Below are 22533 nucleotides of genomic sequence, written 5' to 3'. Positions count from 1 at the left end.
CTCAGGGATCCTGTAAGGAAGGAAGCTGCTGAAGTATTATGAGAATACACCCCAAGGAAAAGAAATTCTGTGCATTTTTTGATGACTTTTCTTCCACCCCAGGGCTGAGGCCAGGACAGCAGTTCCCTGCCAGCAGCTAAAGGGGAAGGAGCTCTCCCAGAGCAAGCAAAGGAAAGAGGCCTGACTGCAGGTATAGCCCTGAGCCTGGGGAGGGATGGAGCACCCCGGTGCAGCCTGAATGAGGTTATAGCCGGGCAGCTGGAATTTATGTTATAGCCCAGGGGCTTGTGTTTTTGTTTGCTGTATAACGCCGGTGGCTTGGGTGAGGCCATTAGGGGATGGAGGAGGCCTCAAAGGGGACCCACGGCAGCGTGGGGACCTGAGCGCCAGAGAGGGTGCAGCATTTGGGGGTGTATCAGCCTGAGTGCCAGAGAGGGTGCAGCACTTTACAAGGCTGCGGAGAGCCCGAGGAGGGCCAGGGTCCCAAACTTATAATAAGGCCTAGACCAAATGTCAGTTCCATCTGCGAGGTTTGGGGCGTGGTAAAGGGGTGGTTGAAGCCACGCATAAGTCTAGGGTGCCCCAAAACACCCATTGCAGCATGGGACCCACAAAGGGTCCAGCAAAACCGTGTCCAAGAAGTCATCAAGGCAGCCTCCCTAATAGATTTACCATCAAAGACGTGGAGGGTGAGAATCGAGGGTGCCCTTTGGGCCAGCATAGCATGGGAAGGGGGCCTTGGAGATCACGGCCATCCTGCAGGACCCCGTGTGGTGACACCAAGGGGACATGCATCTTAAGCCGGTGGAAGTCATCCAAGCTCCACTTGAATCGATGATGTAAGGCGGATTTACACCAGCTGAAGATCTGGCCCCATGAATTCTGAGTGTTGTGCTGTTCAGGTCATCAGCCCCTTCAGCTACTGAGACCAGGTGTTCATCTGTGACACTGTGGATGGGCCATGGGTAGCTAGTTAACCAGACTGTAAGGAAACTCCTAGGGAAGAGGACAAATCTGGCTTAGATTTCCTGATCCTGCCAGTGATCAGATAGAAGGGGTGCAGCTGATTCCTACTGGTGTGGCTCCTAGGCAATTCACCTACACAATTCACCAGTGGACCTGTTTGGTCTCTGGGGCAACTTAGCAGAGCCTAAGAACTGCTCTGTTACACCTGACAGTTGCTGCCCTGAGGGCCTGTTCTTGCAGCCAAGGTTCACTGTAGCCCCACCATAGTTCTCCCACCATGCCCCCTGTGCTTGGCCGCTTGGAAAGTGTTCAGGAGCAAGAGCTCCAGCTCTGTGCTATACTGGCACTTGCCTTTTTGCCAGGGGAGCTGCAGCTAATTGGATAGACCAGCTCCTGAGCTGCTTCATATTGTTAGCGTGGCTCAGTATAGCTAAAGTGTAGGGGGAAATGGTGGCTTTCTTCTGCCAAGGATAGTGTTATTTCATTTATCTTTGAAATTCAAAACACCCTCACCAGACTGTTCAAACATTTGTTTTCAATTGGACCACTTTACTTCCCTCCTCCCACTCTATTCTGTCAATGACAGAATTCAACTTCGCAATTGTCATCGTTAGATGAACTGATCAACTAATGATCTAATGTCAAACACACAGCTATTGATTTCTATTTAGTGCCCCCACTGACTTTCTTAACAACATCCATGTAAAGAATTTGGAGAACAACTATCGGAGCATAAACATATGCTTTTTTTTTTAGAGAAGGAGTGGCCCTTTTTCCATTTACACTTCCTGCATCACAGTGTCCACACTGGAGCAGTGCTTGTATGGACAAGCAGGGAAGATGCCTTCATCATATTCAGTTTCTTCCACCTTTCTCATTTTATTTAATTGCCATGGTGGGACTTCTTTCCTTTCATGGTAGCAGTAGTGCTTCAGGTATATCAGCATCATGGATGTATTTGCCACCAGTCTCGACAGCATTTTGTCCACATCGGAGGTGTGCTGACCATAGACTTCTGTTGCAACCGAAACTGGGGAGGTCTGACTTACTACCTGGAAAGACAGAGCTCATGACATGGGGAATGTAATTCTTTTCTTCAAGAGTCACAAACTACCAGGCCAGATTTCTTTTTATTTAAAAACTCAAGTGTCAGTGGACCAAACCTTCAACTAGTGTAAATCAGCTCCATTGACATTTACAATGATTTACACAAAGATCTGACTCATTGACTTCAGTGGAGCTAATTTGGTTTATGCCAGCCTCAGGCCCTGGCCTAGACTCTCTTATTTCCACTGCCACAGATTTGTTCTGTGCAGTTTCTTGTAAAGAAAATCTCCTTTTCTGTTTTTTTTTTTTTTACCCCTCTCTTCAACTGGAAACTCCCACCAGTTTTACATTTGCAGGTCAAGTGCTTGAACACTTCCCCATTGCCCATTCTAGGGTTTAAACCAGTCTCTAACATTCAGGAGCTAAAAGGAGAACTTCATGGTAGCAGCTCCCAGGATATGTATGGGCTTACAGTGGCTTTTCCATGGCGAGTGAGGAAGAGTCAGTGGGAGAGCTTGAATCTCTTCATTTTTGACATCTAGACTGTTTATTTGAATGTCCAAATATGGATTTAGGAATGTAGGTCATAACTCTTAATCCTAAAGAATCTCCAGTGCTATGCTTTAATCCAGGGGTGGTCACCCTTTGGCTTATGGGCCAGATCAATGCTGCAGTGCCATGTAATCCAGCCTATGGGGCTTCCTACAGATCTGGAAATTTTGGCAGTGGAGGGTGGGCAGTGGCATTGCTATCATGCTGCCAAATGTCCAGACCAACGGGGAGCCCCAGGGCCAGAGCTCTGGATCAAGTGACCCATCCCAGTGCTAAGGGCTGGGCGGGGACACAGTTGAGCGCCACAGCCCAGAACTAGCATGCAAGGGGCAGTGCCAGGGCCTTGAGACCCAATCCTGGTACGGAGGGCTGGAAGGGGGTAGTTCCAGGATTCTGGGACACAACCCCAGGGTGTAGGGACAGGAGGGGGTGGTGCTTGGCTCCTAGGGCCAAATCCTGGTTTATGGGACAGAGGATGCAACTCCAGGCCCCTGAGGCTCAAATCAAGCATGCTGGGGCAGAGTGGGTGGTGCAAGGCTGCCAGGCGCTAATCCCAGCATGTGGAGGTGGAGGGGTTGGTGCCCAGACCCAATGCATGGAGATGGGAGGAACAGTGCCAGGTCCCAGTGTCTGATTCTGGTGCGTAGGGCTTAATCTGTCCCATGGATTGGCCCCACCCCACTCATTTACTCATTGGACCAAAAGATTGAGCACCGCTGCTGTAATCTACCTGGGACAGGCATGCTCAACCTGTGGCCCATGGGCCAGATGTGGTCCACAGAACCATGGCATCTGGCTCATGGGACACCCCATGGTTGGGGAACTTGGCAGCAGGGGAGCAGTGGCAATACTGCCACCCTCCACTGCTTCTGAATTCCCAAATGGGCACTGCCTCTCCAGCCTTCCAGGCAAAATAGTTGGTTTCTGCTGAGCTAGGACCTTTTGAGTTTGGTAATGGACATTACTCACTTGAGGATTCACAGCACTTCTTTGATGCATCTTCCATTTGATCCAAAGATAGTGTACAGATAAAGAGCAGAGGAGAGAGACAACAACTTTGACACTAATACACAGGATACCCAGCCATCCTTTGGTTATTTCCAGGTTGGTAAAGTAGAGAGATAATTGGTCCAAAGGGTAGGGCAGGCAAGTAGACATAAGCTGTGTTTCAAGCTCCATTTCTTTCAGATCTTCTGGAAGAATATCCATGCCAACTCTCCTCCAGCTTGGGCGACCACAAACGCAAAGGCCATTTTGGAACAAGAAGACAGCCCAGAGAGAAACACCCAGGAAGAAACTTTGAATAAACATTGTCTTGTTTTTTTAGCAGAAAAGACTCCTGTGAATTGGTTGCCACCATGAACCAAATGTAGCCAGAGGTCCAGCAGCAAGTGGCCTTGAGAGCTCACTGTATTGCCTGGAGTGTATTTCCTTCTATCATTTAGTCACTGAAGCCAAACTAGCTGTAAGCTGGTGATCTCACCTGCTGTGGATTTTTTTCAGATAGGTACTATGATGTCATAAGGAATGCAAATCTCTGTTCAGTGAACAAGGTAAGGAGTTAAAGGTACAACAACCTAATGTGGTCTAGTGATTAGAATGGGGCACGGGGAGTTACAAAGACTGTTTTCTAATGCTGACTCTTGCCATTGGTTTAACTTCTCTGTACCTCAGTTTGCCAGTCTCCAAAGCAGGGATGACACCAACCCTTTGCGTGTGGTGCTTTGAAAAACTCAGATGAATGGGGCTATCGAGTTGAAAAGAGTCCAGTATTAAAACAATGGCCTGGCTGGTCCATTACACTACTACCTTCGTACTGGGGAGTGAGTGGGACCAGCAATTCCACTTAGGAAATCAGAGAAGCTGGCAACCTGGTCTCGTTGAGAGCTTGACTTTGAACCCTTTGTTCACATGAGCAGACCTACTGAAGCCAGTTTCTTGTGTTAATACTGTTTGTCTGCTGTGAGTAATGGGATCTATCCTGTTTTTCAGTCGCTTGCTTTTTGCTGTGGTCTGTTCTCTGCTCTTTATGAGTTGCTTTCTTACTCTAGGTCTGCCGATGACTGACTGATGCCTTAGATTTGCACCCTATGAAAGTGAACCACAGTGATCTTGAGAGAAAGTAGAGTTCTGGCAACTTCCCATAAAGCCAGCAAGATTTAGGGGCATTCACCATTGCACAGGATCTGGTGTATACATTTTAAAGATATGATACTTGTAAGAGGAAGCTGTACGGTCTAATGGGGATATCGTCTGAACACATCTGCAGCATGGCATACAGGTGTTTAGGAAATGGTTAGATTGTGGTGCTCTGGATGACTTCGGACCAGACACTTAATCTCTCAGGGGTCTAATCCTTAGCTGATGTAATCTAGCATTGACATCAATGGAACTATGATGCTCATAATATCTCTAACTCCAAAATGGGCTGACATAGATATCTCCCTTTTAGGAAAACAGCAAGGTTTAATTCATTAATATTTATAAAGACAAATAGTTGCTACTTATGTGGCCTTTCCAGCAGCTCTTTTTCCCCATGGTACCCAAGCCAGATTCTTCTTGTATTGTAGTCTGTCTCTGGAGACCTTTGATTAGTTCTGTAAATACTTTCCCATTATGTGAACCTTGTCTTCTGTGTCCTTTTTGTAGAAGCTAAATAGGCCCTGTAGATATTCCTCAGCCATATTCAGGCAACAGTCTCATCCAGAGAAGGTGCAGGGAAGGCTGAACAAGGAAGACAAGTTATGGTGCGGAGCTTGTACAGCGAGGACCATTCTCACTCCGCACAGCTTAGACCTACTTCCTTGACTCTGAGTTGGTGTATGGGTCCTAGTGCCATCATCTTTTCCAAAGGCTCCTGCACCAGAACAGAAAGAGACTCTGCAATGGTTTTTATGGGGAGCTGATCCCCATATTAACAATAATGCTTGATATCCTTAGGGAGAAAGTGCCATATGTTCAGAAAGGCGTTTAGGAATTAGGACTTGCATTGCATAATTCCTGTGAGACAATGGAGACAATGATCCATGAGCCACATTACAGCTTTTATATTGCATGCATCCTGCAAAAGAGCTCTGCACCTCCCATTTCTCTCCAGTGTCTCTGTGTTTATGTGCCCTGAAGAGACTTGTGCCATGTTCTTATACATCCAAGAGCGCAGAAGGAGTTAATGCTGGAGTCTGGGTGAGCTCTTGGGAGTTCCTAGTGTCCAGTCCTGTGCTCTGGTCACTAATCCATACCTACCTCTGTAATTAACTCATACAAGTTAACTCCTAATCAATGTGCCTTGTTATTGATTCCTTACAAGAGAGGCCAGCTTCTCTTCTAGAAGGCCAGTGCTGTTCCCCCTCTTTGATATATGGGGGTTTTAGACAGTCAGGTGTCTCAGGGAGCAGACCTGGATGGTTTGGTTGGATGTGCAATCTGCTTAAAGCAGTTGGTTTTGTGGGGCTCTCTCAGTCTCAAGGAGATTTCCTTCTCTTCTACAGAATGCCTCTCAGCCCCCGCCACCGCTACTTGGGGGGCAGCCTGTGGGTGGTCGCTGTGCCCTCCCAGCCTTGGGGGGCAGGAGGCATATATGAATGTAGCTATAGGTTGGGTTACTTTTGCCCAGGTGCATCACCTTATACTTATCTACACTTAATTTCATCTGCCATTTAGCTTCCCACTTGCACAACTGTGTCAGACCATTCTGGAGTTCCTCACAGCGCACCTTGACTTTACCACTTTGAAGAAGTGTTTGGTAAATTTTGGCCATCTCACTACTCATCCCATTTTTCCAGATCATTTACAAATGTTAAACAGCACTGGTCCCAACACACAGCCCTAAGGAACTGCATTGTATATGGACTCAATGCCCAGTCCATTTGGGGTAGCTTTGTGCTTATCTCCAGCCCCTGCTAATTGGAGAATGTGGGCTGCGCGGCTCCTCTGCGGCACGGGCCCGGGGAAGGGCTGCCGGCCGGCGTCTGAGGGCCAGGGCCGCGCTGCACAAGAAGGCGGGTGGGGGCGGAGCAGCGGCGCACAGCGCTCCTGGTCCGGCAGCTCCTGGCAGAGCCCGTGAGCACCCTTCCCTGGCCCCGCCCGGCCCCACGGCCTGCCTCTGGAGACCATGCTTCCTCCCAGCCGTTTCACAGTTGGCATGTCAGGAGTTCTCGCTCCTGCTTTTGTGACACCGACTTGTGTGGTGGTTTGTTGCGCTTCCCACCTATGCCTTGGCCCAGCAGCGAGCGGACTGCAGAAGCAAATGCTGGCGCCTGTCCCCTGAGCCAGCAGCTCGCGCAGTCAGACTGGACGTGGGTTCATGGGCTTGAAAGAGGTACTTTCAGACTGGTCTAGATACAGGGGGACCAGGTGTTGTTCTCCAGGGGATTTGTTCTGATTCCTGTTGGGCCTGGGCACCTATACCTAGCGCTAGCCTCCTTACGGCCCACGGAGAGGACAGATCTGCACTGCCCCTGTGCTGGCGCAGGGCCCTTCTACCAGCAGCGGAGGCTCCTTGCGTGGGGGCGTCTCAGGGAAACATCTGCATCTGCTTTAAGGACTGGACAGAGTCAAAGGTAGAAAGGGGCCTGAACATGATTGAGCAATTCTTCCACAGACAGCAGAGTTCAATCGGAAATGGGATTCAGGCCCCCATGTCATTCAAATGATTTTCAAAATGTTCATCTGGAACTGGTCAGAGTTGGTCAACTGCTTTATTTATTTAAATCCAGCGAAGCCTTGTTTCACTGAAAGTTGTTGACTTTCTGATTTTCGTACACCCAAGATGGGCCTTGTTTCAGTCCTTTTTTTGGAGAACGTTGTCACCGACCTTGTTAAACCTGTCGGTTCAGTGAAAGTCAGACTTTTGGCCAGTAAAAAAAATAAAATAATTTCAGTTAACATTTTGAAAAGTTACAAAAGATACAAAAGTTTCAAAGGAGTGAAGGAACGCAGAGACCTGGGGCATTTTTCATGAAAGCTGAGTTTGGTTTTTGCCAGTTGCAAACTGCATTACACTCGGCACTTTTAAAATATATTTTTTTCTTCGGGGTGCACGTTATATCTGTAATTCCGACTACATTTCACGACTGTGATGAGTGTCCTATATTATCAAGCACACGTGTTAGTGATTGTTTGACTGGGGTATTAGTAATTTATATGAAATAAAGTCGGTGGCTTTTTAAATAAAAATGTATAATGTGAAATGTGTCATGAGAAATGTGAGAAATGAGTGAAATGTGAAACATGAAATACCTACTGCTTTATAATACTGGAGGGCAGGAGTGGGCAATGTAGCTTTTAACAAGTGAATACTTTAAAGCTTTTTACCAGTGCGTTTTTACTGCACAGTAAGTGAATTGACTGCACAGTATAGCAGTACCACCCACCCTGCGCATATCATTAGCATGCATCACGCAGGTATTAAAGTTACACCGGAATAGTTAACGCATGTGTAGATGCCTTACTGCGCAGCATCACAGTGTGCGTGGACTGACGTGGAACTAACTCTAGTCCCAACTCAGCCCACACGCAACGTTAATGCGCTTTAATGCCTGCTTGTGCAGATGCTGGCCTATTCCTGCTTACCGCATAGTAACTTACTGCACAGTAAGTTTTAGCTGGTGTAAATGCACATGTAGACATTGCCTGTGTTCCTTCCCTGTCGCTTCTGTCCCTTCCTTCCCTTGGCCCTGTCCCTTGCCATAGTTTTCTTTCCCTCCGTTCACATTACACTGTTTAACATGCATGTTAGCGCAGGTGAGCTCATCCCTGCTGCGAAGCCCCCAGAAGTGATACACATAGCCCCCCTGACCTGTGTGTGTGCTGGGTTTGGGGGCAGGGAACCCAGCTTTATGGGGTGACCTTAATGTATGTTGTGTGTGGATTTTGCAATAAAGAACTAAGGCCATTTAATTTACCTTTAACCTCAATACATAGAAGCGGACACAGCACGTGCTAAACGAGTGAAAAGAGAAGTGCTGTGTAAAGGGTTACTAATAAGATATGCAACTAGCTGAATCCGGTCAACAGAAGAACCTCGTCAACAGAGGAACCTTAAAAACAGTGCAAGAATTGTTTTTGTAAGATAAGATACATCTTGACAAAAATATGTGGAGCATACAGTCACAAGGGTTAAACTTCGGTGTTCACGCGCATAGTGCCACTTGATTAAATAGAGTAGCAGTTTAGTTAGTAAATGATTGCCTCTTCTTAGGAACATGAGCTAATCACGAACTAATACTGACGTACCAACAAAGTATAAAACAGTATTATAGCTAGTAAGCGATGTCCCTCTCCGGAGGCACCTCGCTGCAGCGAATAAAGATTCTGTATCCGACTTTAGATACTTGCTCTGCGTGATCATTGCCCCAGCCTAGAGCGAACTGCATGTGGCTTACAAGCGTAATTCGTAACATGTAGCAGTGAGGAGACAGACAGGGAGGCAGCCTTGCACACCCAGGGCAAGGCAGGAGGTGCATGGAGGGAAGTCTGCAGCAGCAATGCCCCTGAAACTCTGGCTGACATGGGTGGCTCCACAGAGCTGAGGATCCTACATGACCTGGTGCTGAGTTTGCAAAGTGCTCCTAGCCCCCATGCAGGGTAAGAGTGCCAGGGACCTGAAGGCAACCTCAGGGAAGTGGCCCCCACCCTATTGCTGCCAAGGTGCAGCCACCGCAGGGGAGCTCCATCTCTCTGCGTCTCTTGCACCCTTGCATCCTACTTGGCATAGGTCCAGAGCTGGGGCAGGACCAGTGTGAGCCTGATGCTGAGCGGAGAATGGGCTCCCCTGGGTGCCGGGAAGGGGAGAAGGGAGTTAGCCCTTGGGAGTCAGGTGTATTTATGCTGTGAGGCAGTGGAGATATGCAAACCTGAGACAGCAGTGTAACTGGTCCTTAGTAAGAGACTGCCCCTGTCAGCTTGTGTCAGAAATGTGCATTGGCCAGATGTAAGTCGTACACCTGGCGAGGCTGAGGACCTGCCTGCGTTCATTCCACATCCCCATTAATGAAACGGTGCAGGGCATGGCCCACTTCCCATGCCCTGCCCTGGCTGGGCATCACCTACCTCTGCTCCAGCCCCACTCCCCCACGCCCTCACCGCATGGCCTCAATCTGGCCTCAGTCTGCCCCCCACACATGCCCCTTACCTAATAATTTCTGCCCTGGAGGTGTCCTTACCACTCCTCCCTCTTCTTATGGTGCATTATAGTTCCAAAGTGGGGAAAAGCCCTTGCCACCGTGAGCCCCTGCAGGCAGCGGGCAGGCTGCAAACAGCTGCACTGGGTCCTGGTGTCCAGTCATCTTCTTGCGGGCAGCGAAAGCGCGTGCGCCTCAGAGCAGAGAGCCGGGGGTGGGGGGGTCCTGTCCCCTCTTAGACTCTATCAGATGTTAGAAACAGGATTTTGCACAATAAAAGCACAAATTGTTTCACACCTTATGCTTTAGTCTTCAAAAGACTTCCTGGAAGCAGTTTTCATTCCGGGAAATTGCAACCGATTGCATGATTTTCAGGCATGCTGCTCCTTCTCTCTTCGGACCCACACCCATGGTTTATCCCTGCTCTCTGCTCTGAGGCGCACGTGCAGTCGCTGCCAGCACGGAGCTGATGCCAGAGCTGCACAGCCCGGTGCAGTGGTTTGCTGCCTGCCCGCTGCCTGCTGCAGCTGCCCAGAGCCCAGGCTGGCTACAGGCAGGAGCTGGCGGTGGCACAGGGCTTTTCCCTGCTTTTGGTGGCGGTGGTGCTTAGGGGCAGGCAGCAGCCCCCATCCCGTTGCTGCAGCTTGCCCCGAGCCCCTGGGAAGAGCCCAGTGCCACCGCCAGCCCTCCCACCCGCCGTGAACTGGGCCGCGGGCAGACCGGGTCCCCACAGTGCAGGAGGCAGCGGGGCAGCACCCTGCGCCTCCGTTTTCCCTCCTGCACTGTGGGGGTCTCGGTCTGACCCCACCACCCCAAGCCCAGGCAGGATGAAAAAGGAAGAAAAATGACCTGCCTGCCAGCAGGGAGTGCACAGATATCTCTGTGCCCACCTTCCCGCTCCTGCAGCAGCCTGTGGCCGGCATGGGGGTGGGGGGCGCGGCCGGCCGTGAACCCGGCGGCAGCAGGGGGAGTGGCGGCACCCCCTTGTTGCGGGGATTTCCGTGCCCGTGTACCCGCTGCCTGTGCCTCGCCTGCCCCCAGGCCTAGGTACCACAGGTTGCGAAACTAGGCTCTAAACTGCTCAGAATGAACTAAGAGTCACCTGAGCTGATATTCACTTCGCAAGCGGGAAAGGCAGCCAGACTCCTACAGTGGCACTTGGGGACACGAGGCTGAAGTTGGTTGCTTGTTCCCAGTTCCTTATTCCCGGTTCCTTTTACAAAGCGAATCTACACCCAGTGAAAACTTGTTATTAATGAATAAAGAGAGGGAATTTCATTAGCTATCCATATGTATTAATTAACATGCAAAATAATATCCCTCATCAAGTACAGAGCCCTAAATAAAGGTCAGATTTCCTGTTGATTGCCCTAGGGGACTGTCCCAAAGACCCCTGACCACAGTCCCGCTCGGCATAAAGCGGGTTTGGCCATGCCAGGCTTCCAGCTAACAGCTCCCATGCCGCTACAGTACGTATAATCGTTTGAATCTGGGACTGGCTTTCGGGCTGGGATTATGGCTAGAAATTCTGCTTGGACCACCCATCAAAATATCTCTGCACCACTGGAGGACTTTACCGGATGCATCTCACCAGTCTTGCCTGGCCCGAAGCACAGGTCGGCCGCACCAGGCTGCCAACTGCTGCCACCCTTGCCACTGTGCTAAGTATCTGGACCTGGATAAGGAAGTGGATATTGGGATGGGATCGTAGCTGGAAATACTTCCTAGCCACCACAGAACATGATTCTGTGGGCCTGAGAGACTGTCCTGGACATTTCTGACCAGGGGCTTGTCTGGCCCAAAGCGCGGTTTGGCTGTGCCAGGCTGAACAGCAGCCAGCACCCGAGCTGCTGTGCTGAGTACGTGGACCCGAATAAGGAACTGGATTTGGGGCTGGGATTATACCCAGAAATGCGTCTTGAGCCACTCCAGAGCACATCCCTGCGCCACCAGGAGACTCTCTTGGACATCTGTGACCAGAGACTTGCCCAGCCCAAAACACGGTTTAGCCGTGCCAGGTTGCCAACTGACATCACCCCCCAGATACTGTGCTAAAGTATCTGGACCCGAATAAGGAGCTGGAATTTGGGCTGGATTTGGAGACACAAACCCATCTTGGACCACCCAAGAACACACCTGTGTGCCACCGGGGGACGTTCCTGGGTGTCTGTGACCAGAGACTTGCCCAGCCCAAAATGCAGTTTAGCTGTACGAGGCTGCCAACAGACAGCGCTCCTGCCACTGTGCTAACTAAGTATATGGGCCTGAATAAGGACCTGGAGTTTGGGCCTTGATTATAGCTATAAACCCTTCTTGGGCCACCCCAGCTCATGTCTCTGTGTCACTGGGGGACTGAGGTTACACGCTGCCTCCCGCCCCCTCTACCTCCAGGGTTGCAGCAAGGGAAAATGCAGGAAATGTTGGGATTTTTTATGGCCATAGGTGTGTAGGTCATGGCATTGAATGCAATCGTCTCTGGCAGCTCAGGGCACCTTTGTGGGGTGAGGAACTGGGCCCTGGGCTGCCCCATGCTTTTAAGCCGAGGGCCCTGAGAAGGGCGCAAAGGTGGAGGAACCACATGCATCCGAGTTTCCCGATGTGGCCGGGGAATGCGGGTGGGATACGAGGGGTCACCATGCCAGACCTGCAGTGGGAGGGAGTGAGGTGGCAGCACGGGGGGCGAGGGGAACATGTGCTGTTTCAGGGGGTGGGTGGTCTCACCAGTGGCATCTTGTGCAGGTAGTGTGGCCGAGCGGTCTAAGGCGCTGGATTAAGGCTCCAGTCTCTTCGGGGGCGTGGGTTCGAATCCCACCACTGCCAGTCCGTCTTTTACCCTTCCCTGGTGGTCAGGGCGCTACGCGTGCAAGTCTCTGCTCAAATGAGCGGCGCTTTGGCCATTAGTTGGGGCGCAGGAAAGGACCATGGCGACCGTCTTGTCTCTCTTCTGTGGCAGGAAGAGCAAATGCACCGGCGCTGAGCGGCAGGCGCACGGGCTGTCTCCGGCGCGCTGAGTTCAGGAGGCAACGGGAGGAGCAGCTACGTGAGGGCTGCCCAGAGGTTGCACTGGTCACGTGGTGCCGCCAGAAGTGTGCGGTTGCATCACAAGGGGTTCCCCAGCTGCTCTGCCCGAGTTTAGGGAGTGGTGTCGCAGCCCCGGACAGGATCAGTCCCTCTTCCCTTGCGGGCAACATGCCCGGTCGTTGTGTGGCAGGGCTGCTGTGCAGGCTGGACAAGCACGTGTGGAGGATGTTGTGGACAGGGCTAATCCTGCTCCGAGCAGGGGCGGGCCTCAGCAGCGCATCCAGCACGCAGGCAGCCACACGCCGGCTTGGCCCTGCCACGTGTGTGCGGTGAGCAGTGTGAGCGCCCCACTGCGACCCTCACGTAGCTGCTCCTCCCGTTGCTTCCCTGCTGCTGAACTCGGTGCATTGGGGGCGAGGGGGATGGATGACAAAGGCGAACAGCAGCAGTGTCTGTCCCCTGCGCTCTGGCGTCCTGTGGAAGTGGCAGTCCTGGCCACAGCCACATCGATCAGCTGTGAGCTCATAGGGCTGCCCGCACGCGGAGAGCTGTGCCAGGAGCCAGCACTGACTCGGTGCTGATCTCAGATAAATGGGGGTGAGACCACACTGATGCACCTCCTACTACCCGTGTCCTAAATCTGCACTTGGTTATACTGGATGACCTTCTGAGGTCCCTTCCAAACCTATTTTTCTGTGATACTACAATTTAGTGACAGTAGGTTTGCTCTACCTTTAGCCAGTGCTAGCTGCATCGGTGGGCAGGGGAGAAGCCCGACTTCCCTACTGTGACGCTCCTCTGCCACTGGATGTGGAAGTAGGGGCGAGGCAGAGGACAGCTGGAATCCAGCTCCTGGGACTTTCCTTTCTTCCTTCTCCTGCTCCAGATGCAGCTGCTCAGAGTGGGGCAGTCGCTGTTCCCAGAGAGCAAGACTTCTCCACACTGCTCATCACAATGATAAGTACAAGGGAATGACCTCCCTTGCCAGGCTCCCTTGGCTTTGGGGAGGGGCAACTAGATGGAAAGCAAGCCATGGGTGGGGGCAGAGGGGGTTTCTTGCTGCCTCTTTAAAGTGGATGAAATTATCCTGATTCATGGAAGACTCCTCTCTTATACTGACATGTCTGTCTCCTTGTGGGGAACCCACTGGCCACTCAACCCAGTCTCCTTGTGGGGAACCCAGTGGCCACTCAGACACTGCCCTGCCTCTGCCTCCGCCTCTGCCAGGTCTCTGCCAAGACTCTGCTGCGGCCCCCCACACCCCCGTGCTTGCCTGGAGCTCTTGCCATGGGCGGGGGGGGAAGCTTCTGACTGCTTGAGGCTCTGGTCTGTGGAAATGTGAGCTGGTGCACAACTCCTGGTGGGGTTAGACCAAAGTACGCACTCATTCAGCAGGTTTTCCTGATAAACAGTGTCCTGTGCCCAGCTGTGCATGCAGGGCCTGTTGCGCTGAGAGTCTCATGAATGGTCTGTTCTTCAAGCACAGGTTGGGCAGGAGCTACATCCCCTAGGAGCTGGAGCAGAGCCAAATTAGATTTGATTTGTGGCTTTGCTTGCCTAGACCCCCAGCTGGGTCAGGGCACAGGCTTTATTAAGAGGGTTTCGGATAAGCAGACAACATGGGGCTGGCAAGGCTGGGAACTGTGCTAGTCTCTTCCTCAGGGTCCATCTACACGTGGTAAAGACACAATGGGATCTAACGCACAATCCACACAATCGTATCTCCGGCCTTGCCACACCTGCCGAGCAGGGGGTGTGATTGTGAGATCATGTATTAGATCCCATTGTACCTTATTGCTTCTGATGGAGAAGCCTCACTGGAGGCTCCAATTCGACCAGCAAGAAGGAAACTCCCACAGCTGCTGTAATCCCTCAGCCGCAGGTCACCCCAGGGGCCTGGAGATCATAGCAGTGCCTGGGAACCCAGCATCCACATCTAATGTCCACTGCTGGGCTGAAAGTCCCTTCAGCTGCTGGACTCGCAGCCCAGGCTGTGCATGGTTCACTCCTGCAGCTGGGAGCCCGGTCAGCTTAAAGGGCTCCTAGCTGCAGGGGTAGACTCTGCTATATGTGCAGATTCAAATGGGATAGTAACCACCTATAAAGTTACTACACATTTTCCAGCAATAACTTTATAGTTGTTTGGACCTTTTTATGGCACAAGAGTTCATTTGCATGGTAGCCAGTCTAAAATTAATTGCAGAATGAACTCAGGAATTGCACGACACATATAACAGTAGAGAGGGCCTGAGAGTGCTACAAACCCCCAACCCTGACCACAACCAACTTCTGTTTTGTCTGCCTACTAACTTGTGGTGTGTCTCTGTGGGTTGATTTCAGACTTGAACTGCGGATCGTGCTTTAAGGGCCATATCATCATCCAGGGGCCAATGAAAGCAGCTGCCCAACATGTGGGTGGAGCAGCAGGATATGCGGGAGCCAGTATCCCCACGGAGCCAGGGGCCCAGAGTAACTCTGAGAGCAGCGATATGGAAGTGGAGGAGTTGGGAGAACAGGATAATGAAAAGATGGATGTGGACTAGAGCAGCAGCACGCAGCGTTTTTGATCCTTCCTGCATCTTCTTGTCAGCCCATTGCAGATCTCCATGACCACCTTCCATGGCCCCACACACCGCCCCCAACACCTGCCTCCATGGAGACCTGCTCCCTACATTAGACATGCTTCTTCCCAGTCATTTGAGGACTTCGAATATCAGGGATTTCAACCCATCTTCTTTTCTAACACTCACTTTTGTAACATGGATTTTTGCAGCTTCCATCTGTACCTTTGCCCATCAGTGAGCAGACTGCTGGTACAAATGCTGACACCTTCCACTGAACTGACAGCTCTGACAATAAGCCTGGACTTGGGTTTGGAAGTGCAACTGTGTCAGACTCTTCTAGATATAAGATGGCTAGAGCATTATTCAGGGTTTATGTTGATCTCATTCAGGTTGGTGTTGTATATGAAACTGGACTTTCATATACAGAAAGTATGTATACAGAAACTGGACTTAGGTGGCCAGAGGTATTGCCAATAGTACTGTGGCACATTAGGCATACCCCAAGGATGCCCCTAGGTTTGTCCCCGTTTGAAATTCTTTTTGGTAGACCTGCTTTGGTCCCAGGAACGTATGTCCCTGCACATGCCAGCCCCTTGGATGGAGATGAAATGTTGTCTAGGTTTGTCCTTAGATTACAAAAGGAGTTTAAAGAAAATAATACTCAGGCGCAACTTTTCCAGGCTCCACCTTTAGGTTTACAGATACATGAATACAGACTGGGTGACTGGGTACTAGTTAAAAAAATACCACAAACTTCCCCTTTGAAACCTCAGTTGGAGGGGCCCGATCAAGTTTTGTTATGTACTTATTCTGCTTTAAAGCTTGCAGGCAAAAGCAGCTGGATAACCATAGTCACATGAAGAAGGCACCAAACCCGGACCCGGCATCTAAACCTGAGTGAAGATCAATGGATCAACTATTTACTGCATGAACAATTCTACAGACCCCTGGACTGTTGTGGGGAATTATTGGGATCCTAGATCTCTGCAAGAACTTGTTGTATTATTTATAATAGTAATTGTTCTAACTGTAGTAATTGTGTGTTGGCAGCCAGGATACCATGACAAATTAGGGCAATCATGAGAAAGTCTACATCTTTGGGGCTATTAGTCTGTGCCTTACACCTGGGAATGTCTTTACCAGTATATCCTCCCCCGTTAAATGATAGTGTGGGATGGCACCCTGAGGAAAATTCTTATCACCGATTCATTCAGTTTCACTCGTGCTTATAATCTTTCACAATATTGGGTTTGTTCTCAAATTCCATTGACACAAGCACAAGGGTTTCCCCTTCTAAGATCAGGAATCAATATACAGCAGTTTGGAGACTACACCTTAGCTATTAGGTCAGAGAATTGGAAAGAGAAGGATAATTTAACAGCGTTAGAGTGGAATGAGACCATTTTTAATAAGACCCAACTTCAAATGAACTGGACTGTACAGTCTCAGGTGCCCCCTACTGTTCCCCAGCCAATTCTCTATAGACCTGTACATGAGTTTTGGTCCTTTTTCTGTTACTTCCAAAATGACACATATGGACCAGATGTGGGATGAGAGAGGAATTGTAATTTTTCATTATCTTGTCAAGCAAATATAACTATTTATGTTGGTAAAAGAATGCTTAGTGCTGAACTGTCTGATGATTACTGTAAAACTGGTTTTCCTTTGGTCATTCCGACAGGAATGTACTTTTTATGTGGGGGTAAAGCATACCTCTGGCTCCCACGCAACTGGACTGGGTGGCGTGGTCTCGGTTTTTTAGTACTTGGAGTATAGATTTTATCTCACCTACCCACACATGTTTGACCTAGGAGCATAGATCATACTAGTTTGCCGTATATTAATGATGTATCTGCGTTTTTGGTTCAGCTTTTCCGTGGTACGGGGCAGCTAAGGCTTTACGGGCCATCAATAGTATAACTCTTTTCTTACAAGCATTTGTCAATGAGTCTGTTGGGGCCTTGAAAGATATCTCTTTAGAGTTGTACTCACTCTGCCAGGTTGCTTTACAGAACCGCATGGCACTGGACTATCTTTTGGCAGACAGGGAGGTACCTGCTCAGTAATAGGGACCGAATGCTGCACCTGGATCCTGGACAAGAATGAGTCTCTTCATGCCCACATCAACTCCATTCAGCGAGCCTGGACAACCTTTGAACACACTAAGGATTCAGACTCTAGTTCGTTATGGACTTGGGTGACTTCCTGGCTTCCTGACTTCAGCCTCATAGCGAAGAGAATCTTGTGTGTTTTTATCCTTGTGATAGTAATTTTTGTTGTACTGTTTGTTTCCCTACAATGTGGTTGCATGTGTTGTAAGACTATTGTGAACGTAGTCCGTGGCTATAGTTATTCCTCTGTTCCTATATAACTCTCTGACGAGCAGAAGAAAAGGGGGGACTGTTCTATATGAATCCTGTAGGGCTAAAATCCAGGCTTTGTAATGCTAAAAGTGAGGCCATTTCTTTGTCCTTTCGCCTCCATTTCATAAAAGCGGACACAGCACTTACGAGACGGCTGGGAGGGAAGAGGGGTACTGTGTGAGGGTTACTGATAAGATATGAAACTAGCTGAATCTAGTCAACAGGGGAGTCTTGTCAACAGGGGAACCTTGAAAGTTGGGCTTGGATTGTTTTTGTAAGATAAAGAAACATCTTGAGACAAAATATATGGGGCATGTAGTCACAAGAGTTAAACTTCAGTGTTCACGCTCACAGTGATGCTTGATTGGATAGAATAGTGATTAGTTAATAGATGATTGGGTATATTTACAAGCATGAGCTAATCACGAACTAACGCTGACGTACTAACAAAGTATAAAAAAAAGTATTATATCTGGTAGGCGGGGTCCCTCCTCGGAGGCACCTTGCTGCAGTGAATAAAGATTCTGTATCTGACTTTGGTTACTTGCTCTGATCATTGCCCCAGCCTAGAGCGAACTGCACGTGGCTTTAAGAGCATAATTCGTAACATTGGGCTCAGGCTTCAGCCCAGCACTGGCTTCTTCATGGCCCATGGAGAAGAGAGATCAGTCTTAACACCCGCACTGCCCCTGTGCTGGTGCAGGACCCTTCCACTAGTGGTGGAGGCTCCTTGCGTGGGGGGATCCTTAAGGAAATTTCTGCATCTGCTTTAAAGACCTGACAGAGTCAAGGGCATAAAGGGGCCTGAGCATGACTGAGAATCAATTCTTCTAGTGCCAACAGAGTTCAATTTGAAATGGGAATTAGGCTCCCATATTATTTAGATGATTTTCAAAATTTTAATCTGCAACTGGTCAAAATTAGTTAACAGCTTTATTTATTTAAATCAAGTGAAGCCTTTTTCTACTGAATGTTGTTGACTTACAAAAGCACAGCATTTTGGTGTAGAAAAATAAGATTTTCAATGCTTTATTTTCTTTGTTTTGGTAAAACGTTGTTGCCAACCTTATTAAACCTGTTGGTTTGGTGAAAGCTGGCCCTTTGGTCAGTAAAACATTTCAAAGAACAATTTCAGTTAACATTTTGAAAAAGTTACATTTCCAAAAGAGAGAGAGCGAGCTGTTTTTTGCCATTAGAAAACTATATTACACTTTAAAATATATATTTTTAATTGTGGATACTAGCGATACCTGTAATTCTGACTAAACTACTGTGAGGAGTGTCCTATATTATCATGCACATGTGTTAGTGATTGCTGAATTTATATGAAGCAAGGGTGTTAATGTGGCTCATTGTATATGTTTTACTGCTTTATAATATTGCATGACAGGAGTGGGAGATGCAGCTTTTAACCAGTGAATGAGTTCAAAGCTTTTAACCAATGAATACAATTCTTTCATACGCTGTGTCCCTTCCCTATCACTTCTGTCCCTTCCTTCCCTTGCACATATTCCTTGGCATAGCTTTCTCTCCCTCTGTTGGCATTACACTATTTAACATGTATAGTAGCACAGGTGAGATGTGGGATTGTTGTGCGTACAGGTCGTACAATGTGAATTAAAAACAAGCTGGAAGCTTATCAGGGAATTAGGCACAATGCCACATTTATTGGGACATAAAACATAAAACACGCAACATGACAAGAATGAAGAGCAGTAAAGTTATTTACTTTACTTGTTCTCATGTATGCTCCTTTATTCATTCATCCATCCATTCATTCAAAAGAGACAAGCTCACAAACAGAGAAGTTAGACAGTCCTACAAAGGTTAAGGTGTTACCAAGTTTCAAAGTTGCTCAAGGTCAGTCTGGTGGCCAGCCAGGCTGACCAAGACAGTTGGAGTCCAGTCTTGTTGGACGCACCCGAAACTCCTTCTTGCAGGTGGAAGAGACCCAAAGCCTTGTCTCTGTGTTTGTTCTGTATAGTAATAGCTGCCCATACCTGCCTATGTATTCCTCTGAGTTGAATGTGAAGGCTGTCCTTCTTGTCCTGGTGGGAGGCTGGGACTGGTAAGTCATGATCTTCTGGCTTTGTGGTCTGCAGTCTTTAGGGGCCGTCATTTGCGGTCTTCAGCCATCAAGATGGAGCATGATTTAGTGTTTGGTAATCTTTTACTGCTGAATCTAGGTTACTGCAGCTCGTAACTGTCAAAGCACAGAAGGTATTTTCACCTGCTGCAAGAGGCCTGTTTTCCTCTGTTGCTGGCACATAAGTCCATCATTTTTTCTTTCATTACCTCTTTCCACATAAACCAGACATATCCACACATACCGCCAACCCTTACACAAGCATTCTCCTTATACTGAATTTAAGTTCTCAAGTCATGAGTTAAACATGTCTAAAATCATAAGACCAATGTCAAATACATTTTATGCTAAGCAATAAGAAATTTAAAATAGATGGTTAATTCCAAAAACTAAAAAGGACTGATCAAATTATAGTAAAAAGTAAATCATATAATGGCCCACACACAGCTTCTGGAGTCAGAGATGGTAGCTCCAAGTCCCAGTGAGGCTGTAGCTGTTTGTGCTTCTGGACCCCATGGGGAAAAAGGATGATGTAGTGGTCACATTAATATCTGCCAGTGCAGAAGACCTGTCTTCAAGTTCAGGTTCCTAAGAAAAGCAAAGCAGGAGAAGAGCAAAGGGGCGACAATGAACATTAGAGAAGCAGTAGGCAAAGTCACATGGATAGATTAATAAAAAAAAAAAAAGAAATATGGGAGGCCTGGCCACTCCTAGACGACACACACAACACCAAAGGTACAACTGCAGCCCCTTCCAATATGCTGGAAAGACAGGTGAGAGAGCAAGGGACCATTGTTGCTGCTTCAGGAGTTTTTTACCCACCTAAATATCATGAGAAATGCATAGAAAGTATTGGAGGAGCGAGCTGTCACAGACCCAGGATACAAATCCCCAGCACAAGTGTAATGGGTCAAGATTAGCAAGACAACGACTTAAACTGTAAGTTACAGCTGACAACAGATGTTGAAAGCTGGATGAGGTGGTTCTCCAAGTACATCAGAATGAAAAGAAAGAAACAGGAACCCATAGGTCTGCTGTTTAAAGTGAAGGTGATTTATTAATGGAGGATACAAAGACAAGAAGAAGGCTGAGCTTTTCTGGACAACCTTCTCTTGTCTTAACCAAGATGGTAAATTCTGAATAGACTGGATGCAAAGGGAATGTAAATGAAAAAGGACAAGGGCTCAAGATCAAGATAAGGAATGAACTAGAGAATATTTGGCTGATTTGAATCAGTTCAAGTCATCAGGGCCTGAGGAAACAGGGTGTTGCAGAACCAGCAGCTGAGGTCTTGGGGCACCAGCAGTCCTCTCAGCAAAGTCATGGAAGACAGGCGAGGTCCCAGAAGAGGGGAGGAAAGCAGAGCGCTCATCTGCAAAGAGGGGGAAGGAGGACCCAGAGAAATGCAGAGCAGTCAGCCTGAGTTCAGTACCTAGGGACTCATGCAAATGGCTCCACAGCAAGGAGTCAGTAACCACCGAAGGAACAAGAGGGTGAGCACTAGCAGCCCTCACGTCACAAGGTCCAGCACATGCAGGACAGGAACACGCTGACCCTTGTGGGCATCCCATACAGTGAGACCACAGCTTGTCCTGGAGGCAGCCAGTGACCAGCCCCAGCCTCAGCCCCCTCCTTCTCCACTCTGCCCTTTCCTGGCTGAAGCAGGCTGCAAAGGCCAGAGGGCTTGGGCTAGCAGAGCTGGCTGAGGGCCCCCAGGCAAGATGGAAAGGAAGCGCATGTGGTGTGCGGGCACGGGGGATCCAGGCAGTGCCAGGCCAGGAGACACTTGTCCCTCCCTGACACGGCTGCATCAGGGCCCTGTGGGAAGGGACCAGCCCAGGGAGAAGAGCAAGGAGAAAGCGAGTGAGTGCAGTGTGCAAGCTTGGGGTACGGGAGGTGCAGCACACTCGCCGTGTCCCCGCAGGGCCTGTCTCAGGCAGCGGGGGCTGAGGAATCCTGGGGATCCCACACATTCCAGTGCTGAGTTTGCAAAGTGCTCCCAGCCCCCATGCAGGGTGAGAGGGATGGGGCCCTGGAGATAAACTCATGGGAGTGGCCCCCACCTATTGCTGCCAGGTTGCAGAATGACCCAGCCTCCCCAGGGGAGCCCCATCTCTCTGCATCTCTTGGGACCTTGCATCCTGCCCTGGTGCAGCTCCAAAGCTGGAGATGGAGCAGAGGGAGCCTGATACAGAGTGGAGAGGGGGCCTGACTGGGTGCTGGGGGAGGGCAGAAGGGAATTAGCTTCTGGGAGTCAGGGGCATGTATGCTGTGATGCAGTGGAGATTTCATGTTGTCCACAGTCTGTATAACTCATCCTTAGTAAGAGACCACCACTGCCACCCAGTATCAGACATGTGCATTGGCCAGATGTAAATCATACACCCAGACTGCCTGAAGACCCAGCTGCATTCATTCTGCATCCCCTGTTAACGAAAGGCTGCAGACCACTGGTGCAGGTCATGGCCCACTTCCTAGGACCTACCCAGCTTCTTTTATTGAATAATTTCTGCCCTGGAGGTGAACTTGTCACTCCTCCCTCTTCTTGTGGCTCATGATAGGGGATGCTTGGTTCCTGGGTCCCCTGCGACCAAGCCTGACGTTCTTAGATAGCAGGGCTCCCCTAGGGTTTCTTCTGTAACACGCTGAAAGAGGCCTCTGCTTCAGGACTAGCACCCTCTGTATGGGGTTAACTGTGTCATCCTAAAAGGACAGCCCGCACCTTAGCATCACTAGCTACCAGGTTCACGCTGCATGGAACTGGGGAAAACTCTGATATCCCAGACTGTGATAAGCTACAAATAGCTGCTTGT

General features: G+C 49.3%; 1 protein-coding gene and 1 non-coding gene across 2 annotated transcripts; one reads left to right on the top strand and one right to left on the bottom strand.

Annotated features, from left to right (window-relative positions):
- Nucleotides 1-1745: 1745 nt before the first annotated feature.
- On the bottom strand, nt 1746-4109 carry LOC149852818 (testis-expressed protein 50-like). The gene is made up of 2 exons (XM_090029936.1): nt 3535-4109; nt 1746-2018 (listed from the first exon to the last, which is right to left on the bottom strand). The coding sequence occupies exons 1-2, from the start codon at nt 3874-3876 to the stop codon at nt 1746-1748; spliced, it is 615 nt and encodes a 204-aa protein (XP_089886062.1). The 5' UTR covers nt 3877-4109.
- Nucleotides 4110-12424: 8315 nt separating this feature from the next.
- On the top strand, nt 12425-12506 carry TRNAL-AAG (transfer RNA leucine (anticodon AAG)). The gene has a single exon. It is a non-coding gene; the product is annotated as a tRNA-Leu (tRNA).
- The last annotated feature ends 10027 nt before the right edge of the window (nt 12507-22533 follow it).

Source organism: Crocodylus siamensis, chromosome 15 (assembly GCF_052110815.1).
Source record: "Crocodylus siamensis isolate JL-2025a chromosome 15, ASM5211081v1, whole genome shotgun sequence".
Classification (NCBI taxonomy): domain Eukaryota; kingdom Metazoa; phylum Chordata; order Crocodylia; family Crocodylidae; genus Crocodylus; species Crocodylus siamensis.
The sequence above is the reverse complement of the archived record's forward strand: the minus strand, read 5'-3'. Positions and strand labels throughout refer to the sequence as shown.